Genomic DNA, 6,410 nt, shown 5'->3' with positions numbered 1-6,410 from the left:
CTTAATGATGGTGTTGGAGTTTCCTGTAGTCCACTATCAACTCTTTTGTCTTGTGTTGAACCATTGAATTACGTTGAACTAATGTGGAATAGACGTTGAATTGACGTATGTGCCCAGTTGTAAGGTGTTGACTGGAAACAGAGCACTGGAAACTACCTGTGGTCCCATGATCTCTAAGTACTAAGGTCACTACAGTATTAATACCATGTCCTGATGGGATGTCCATGTGTATTCTACTGTATGTCTGATGCTGTTTGGTGTCACCCACAGCCCTTTGTGTCCGGCAGCAGCACCGTGGCGTGGACTCTGTAGACAGGCAGTATGACGGACTGTACACAGGCCACATCCCCACCAGCCCCATCCAGAAAGCCCTGTTGGCTGTCGGCTCCGGGGTGGCAGCTCTGCAAGACCCCTACAGACATGGTGAGAGGGATGCCCACTTCCAGTTGTGCTACTTTCATATGGTCATTTTGCATCTGTAGGGAGTTTGGCATGCTTATCTGTTCTTACAGAACATGTGGGTAGGCTCTGTTCACTGTTTTACTTTCCTTTCTTTTGCATTTGAAACTCAAACTATTTGCGTTTCATTACGCACAGTACCCAATATCAAGCAGGGTTATTTAATGGTTGTCATGTGTCATTTTGATCCCTAGTTATCAAGGTGTGGAAAACACCGACATTTTAGAAAAACAAGAAACTAAAAGAGTCATAGGGAAACTATGTCGTAGATGTTATTTTGATTTAAACAAGTCCTTGAAATATAAATTATTCAAAAGGGTGAGAAATAACTTGAAAGTGACTCTGGTATAACATAATGTACTGCATGTTCTCAATAAAAAGTACCACATTTCTCTTCACTGTAAGCTGTGTTCCCCATGTAGACATGGTGGCAGTGCTGGGAGAGACGACAGGACACCTGGCCCTGATGACGCTTCGGGATCGAATGAGAGGAGACCCTGAGGGCTATACCATTCTAACGTATGTCACAACTTCTGCTGTCTATCTCACTCTGTTTACGTACACCCTTAAATATACATCTCAATGATTTTAAATAAGTTGTGTATACAATTGCTTGTCTGTGAATGCTCATGTGCGTATGTTTCACCTATTTCTGTGTAAGTGAGCGCCCACGGATCCGACTATCCACATTGGATCTGTCCAAGATGGCCTCCCTTCCAGATGGATCCTTTGGGAGAGAGTACCTGCGCTTCCTTGAGGACAATGTGAGTTTGTGAAGGACATAATTGATCTCTTTACAGAGGAAGCGTAGTGGTTATTTGCCAATCCTCGTATCCCTCTACGTCTCTCGTTCTCAGAGGGTGACCCCTGACTCGAGGGTGAACGTGAAATTTGTGGATAATGAGGAGTTAGCGTACGTCATGCAGAGGTACCGAGAAGTCCACGATTTACTACACACCTTACTAGGCATGCCCACTAACATGCTGGGTGAGTCTGGGGAAAGGGGATTCACTGAGAGTATTGGTATTAGTGTGTTTCACTACATGTCTTTTCTTTCTCACTTCCTCAAACTCAGGTGAAGTGGCAGTAAAGTGGTTTGAGGCTGCTCAAACTGGCCTGCCCATGTGCATCCTGGGAGCAGTGTTGGGACCGCTCCGTCTGTCCACAAGGTGCTGCCCATCAGGCTCTCTTCTTATTCATACTGTATGTAGTGATATAAACCAGGGTCCTTTTCAGGAGACTGACTGTCTGCCATGTTGAATAGGAAGTAGTCTTGGCTCTACTCGTTACATTTCTGCAATGTTTATTGAATACATCCCAAGATTTTTGATTTTTTTGTTGTTGTCTTGGTTCCTCAACAGATTATCACAGGACTGGTAGGGTATTGTTCATTTGTTGTGTTTTTTAACAGATTACTTGTGAGGGTAATGTTAGTTTGTTGACTTTGCTCATCAACAGATTTCACAGGACTGTGAGGGTAATGTTAGTTTGTTGTGTTTGTTCCTCAACAGATTATCACAGGACTGTGAGGGTAATGTTAGTTTGTTGAGTTTCTCACCAGATTATCAAAGGACTGTGAGGGTAATGTTAGTTTGTTGTGTTTTACAACAGATTACCACAGGACTGTGAGGGTAACGTTAGTTTGTGTTCCTTAACAGATTACCACAGGACTGTGAGGGTAATGTTAGTTTGTGTTCCTCAACAGATTACCACAGGCCTGTGAGGGTAATGTTAGTTTGTTGTGTTTGTTCCTCAACAGATTACCACAGGACTGTGAGGGTAACGTTAGTTTGTGTTCCTTAATTAACAGATTACCACAGGACTGTGAGGGTAATGTTAGTTTGTGTTTCTCACCAGATTATCACAGGACTGTGAGGGTAATGTTAGTTTGTGTTCCTCACCAGATTACCACAGGACTGTGAGGGTAACGTTAGTTTGTGTTTCTCAACAGATTACCACAGGACTGTGAGGGTATTGTTAGCGTGTTGGGTTTGTTTCTCACCAGATTACCACAGGACTGTGAGGGTATTGTTAGCGTGTTGGGTTTGTCTCTCACCAGATTACCACAGGACTGTGAGGGTAATGTTAGTTTGTGTCCCTCAAAAAGGACTGTGAGGGTAACGTTAGTTTGTTGAGTTTCTCACCAGATTACCACAGGACTGTGAGGGTAATGTTAGTTTGTGTTCCTCACCAGATTACCACAGGACTGTGAGGGTAATGTAAGTCGCTCTGGATAAGAGCGTCTGCTAAATGACTTAAATGTAATGTAAATGTAAAGATTTATCTGTGATGTCATCAGTTTCCACGAAGTTATACTGTATATTCTAAGGGAGACTGGTTGTGAATGGAACATACACTTCCTGGACACCTCTGATATTTGGTAATCAACCACACACCTGAGCAGCACCCTGAGGTGTAAAGAGAACTGACATTTAGGTGGTTGACTTCCTTCAGGGAACTAAGACAATATAGTTGTTTTTTATTTGCAAGTGTCACAGAGCTAGTTGAGCTAGTTATGATCAACACACTGTAGTTATTGACTGAAGGGAATGGGAGTCTGTCATCATGATTTTTATGAGTATTGGCTTTGACTGTAAATTATTTCTGCTCTGTAATACAATAACCATTGACATCACAGTCTGGTATCTGTACAGTAATGCAATTATTACGGGCTGATTGTTTCCTTGTGCCATTCCTGCAGTCGTCTGGAGCCCTTGGTGACGTCCCTGGGACCGTGGGCTGTGAGGAATGGCCGGCAGGCCCGCTGTGTCCTCAGCATCTTCTACGAGCGCCGCTGGGAGCAGAGTCTGGAGGACCTGAGAGAGGAGCTGAACATCGAGCCTCCCCCGCTCACCATCACGGCCACCAGCCAGAAAGCCACATTAGATTCTTAGCACTGACCTCGAATGTCAGAGGTCACTGTACAACCAGATGGGACAGAATGCAGGGACTCTTTGGAGGGATGTCATACAGTAATTTAGGCATTGTATGTGGACTGACTGAGTCATAGCAATTGTGTCAAGCTTCCCCCATGATTTCAAGTGAAGGAAGGAAAGGCCAATATTCACAGTGGGTGCAGAGGATTTACCAGAGGGCTGGATGCAATTTTCACCATGGCACGGACACAAATAATTATTCGAATATGGCACATATTAGTCAATTATTGCATTCTATCCATGCTACCTGAGAAATGAAACAGACAAGTGGGGGGGCAGGCAGGAGGGCATACAGATGGGTCAAATTTTCTTGGTCACATACACATGGTTAGCAGATGTAATTGCGAGTGTAGCGAAATTCTTGTGCTTCTAGTTCCGATGCACAAGCATTTCGCTACACTCGCAATAACATCTGCTAACCTTGTGTGTGTGTGACCAATACGATTTGACCTGACCTATCTGTATGCCCTCCTGCCTGTATGCCCTCGCACTTGTCTGTTTCAGGTCTCGGGTAGCATGGATAGTGTGCAATAATTCACTAAAATGTGTCATGTTGGAATAATTCTGTGCGAAGTATCACCACGGTCCGTGCCATGGTGAAACTTGCACTCCTGGGAGGGCATACACGCAATTTACCTAAATGGGAACACTTCAGCCTCTTCATTTTTATTGGACACTGTAGCAATGTTTTTGCGAAAAAGTGTATTTGTTGTTTTTAAAAGTCACCTTGACCTAGAGAGATTTACACCGTTACCAAATCATCACAGCAGGGTAAGCTTACACAAAACACAGCCCTTATTTGTAGTGGTTGCTAAAAATCCCGTATGGGGGGAAAAATGAATGGTGGAAAAACGATTGGAACCATTTCCCTGTTTGACTGGTAGCTTTTATGGGTATTATGGCTCATACTGTGGTACTCTGTTCTACTATATCTGCCATTTCCATTACACATGTCACAATGATTCAATGTTAACCTACCTATTGAGTGCAAGGCACTTTTTGTAACAACCTTGAGGAGGATCTTGTAGGTCATGGCTAGAGGGGATAAGCTACAGCTTTTGTAAAATGAATGCGTAAATGTGATTTGTTTTTGCATGTTAGCTAACCTGAACCCTTTTCCTGAGGTCTTAACCTAATTCACCTAATCTGCTATGTTAATTATCCTAACCTGCTAATAAAAGTAAAATCTGACAAAAGCTGTAGGCTACATATCCCATCTAGTCAGAACCGGGTCTTGTGTTAGACCTACCAGCTGGCATTCTTCAACCACCTAATCATCACCAGGCTGGGCAGACCGAGGATAAGGGAGAGCATGTTGCTGCCGGTTAGGCAATGTGACCTGGAAATGAGGGGTTATTTAGTCATCAATTGATGACTGTTGATAGAAAAAGTAAGGTCTCGTCTGGTATCAGTAAAACACTAAGACTTAAAAAATGTTCTATCTGACATAGCCCTATTGGTATCACACATGGCACATTTACTGTAAAGAATGGCAGTCATGTAATATGTGTTTTATATGTATTCATGATGAGCACAGTGCTGTTCATGTATCTCGGGTGAGATGTGTCGCTCATCAATAAATGCTTTGCACATTATTGGTGCCCGTTTCAATGACTCTGGGATTAGTACAGTAGTACAGCATTATGAAAAGACTAAAGGCTCTATTCAATCAGATCTGCTTTAGCCAAGGTCATTTAACTCTGTGTGCCACAGAAAGTATTTGACTCAAGTGACAAAATTAAGGAAATTAGAGGGGGGGGGATTTCGGCAAGGCCATTTTCTTTTCTTGGGCATGCTCCTGATGAGGTGACGGATGGTCTCCTGAGGGATCTCCTCCCAGACCTGGACTAAAGCATCCGCCAACTCCTGGACAGTCTGTGGTGCAACGTGGCGTTGGTGGATGGAGCGAGAGATGATGTACCAGATGTGCTCAATTGGATTCAGGTCTGGGGAACGGGCGGGCCAGTCCATAGCATCAATGCCTTCCTCTTGCAGGAACTGCTGACACACTCCAGCCACATGAGGTCTAGCATTGTCTTGCATTAGGAGGAGCCCAGGGCCAACCGCACCAGCATATGGTCTCACAAGGGGTCTGAGGATCTCATCTCGGTACCAAATGGCAGTCAGGCTACCTCTGGCGAGCACATGGAGGGCTGTGCGACCCCCCCAAAGAAATGCCACACCATGACTGACCCACCGCCAAACCGGTCATGCTGGAGGATGTTGCAGGCAGCAGAACGTTCTCCACGGCGTCTCCAGACTCTGTCACGTCTGTCATGTGCTCAGTGTGAACCTGCTTTCATCTGTGAAGAGCACAGGGCGCCAGTGGCGAATTTGCCAATCTTGGTGTTCTCTGGCAAATGCCAAACGTCCTGCACGGTGTTGGGCTGTAAGCACAACCCCCACCTGTGGACGTCGGGCCCTCATACCACCCTCATGGAGTCTGTTTCGGACCGTTTGAGCAGACACATGCACATTTGTGGCCTGCTGGAGGTCATTTTGCAGGGCTCTGGCAGTGTTCCTCCTGCTCCTCCTTGCACAAAGGCGGAGGTAGCGGTCCTGCTGCTGGGTTGTTGCCCTCCTACGGCCTCCTCCACGTCTCCTGATGTACTGGCCTGTCTCCTGGTAGCGCCTCCATGCTCTGGACACTACACTGACAGACACAGTAAACCTTCTTGCCACAGCTCGCATTGATGTGCCATCATGGATGAGCTGCACTACCTGAGCCACTTGTGTGGGTTGTAGACTCCGTCTCATGCTACCACTAGAGTGAAAGCACCGCCAGCATTTAAAAGTGACCAAAACATCAGCCAGGAAGCATAGGAACTGAAAAGTGGTCTGTGGTCCCCACCTGCAGAACCACTCCTTTATTTGGGGTGTCTTGCTAATTGCCTATAATTTCCACCTGTTGTCTATTCCATTTGCACAACAGCATGTGAAATTTACTTTATGTAAATAAAAAATACTTTATGTAGAACAAACTCCACGTCAGGATAGGAAACCGAAATGAATCGT

The 6,410-nt window shown here is 45.1% G+C and overlaps 1 protein-coding gene across 5 annotated transcripts in view; it reads left to right on the top strand.

The window, feature by feature from the left end:
• The window catches only part of coq4 (coenzyme Q4 homolog (S. cerevisiae)), a 34,098-nt gene extending 29,108 nt beyond the window's left edge, over positions 1-4,990 (top strand). For 4 of the 5 annotated variants that reach the window (XM_045718451.1, XM_014133949.1, XM_014133948.2 and 1 more), the window contains 6 exons: positions 271-423; positions 882-978; positions 1,121-1,223; positions 1,317-1,446; positions 1,535-1,628; positions 3,161-4,990. In XM_045718451.1, the coding sequence (XP_045574407.1) occupies positions 271-423; positions 882-978; positions 1,121-1,223; positions 1,317-1,446; positions 1,535-1,628; positions 3,161-3,353 (770 nt within the window). In that variant the 3' untranslated portion in view covers positions 3,354-4,990. 5 annotated transcript variants of the gene reach the window in all.
• Positions 4,991-6,410: the final 1,420 nt, after the last annotated feature.

Source organism: Salmo salar, chromosome ssa01, assembly GCF_905237065.1.
Source record: "Salmo salar chromosome ssa01, Ssal_v3.1, whole genome shotgun sequence".
NCBI classification, from domain to species: Eukaryota; Metazoa; Chordata; class Actinopteri; order Salmoniformes; family Salmonidae; genus Salmo; species Salmo salar.
Note: the sequence above shows the minus strand (reverse complement) of the source record. Positions and strands in the feature narration are given on the sequence as shown.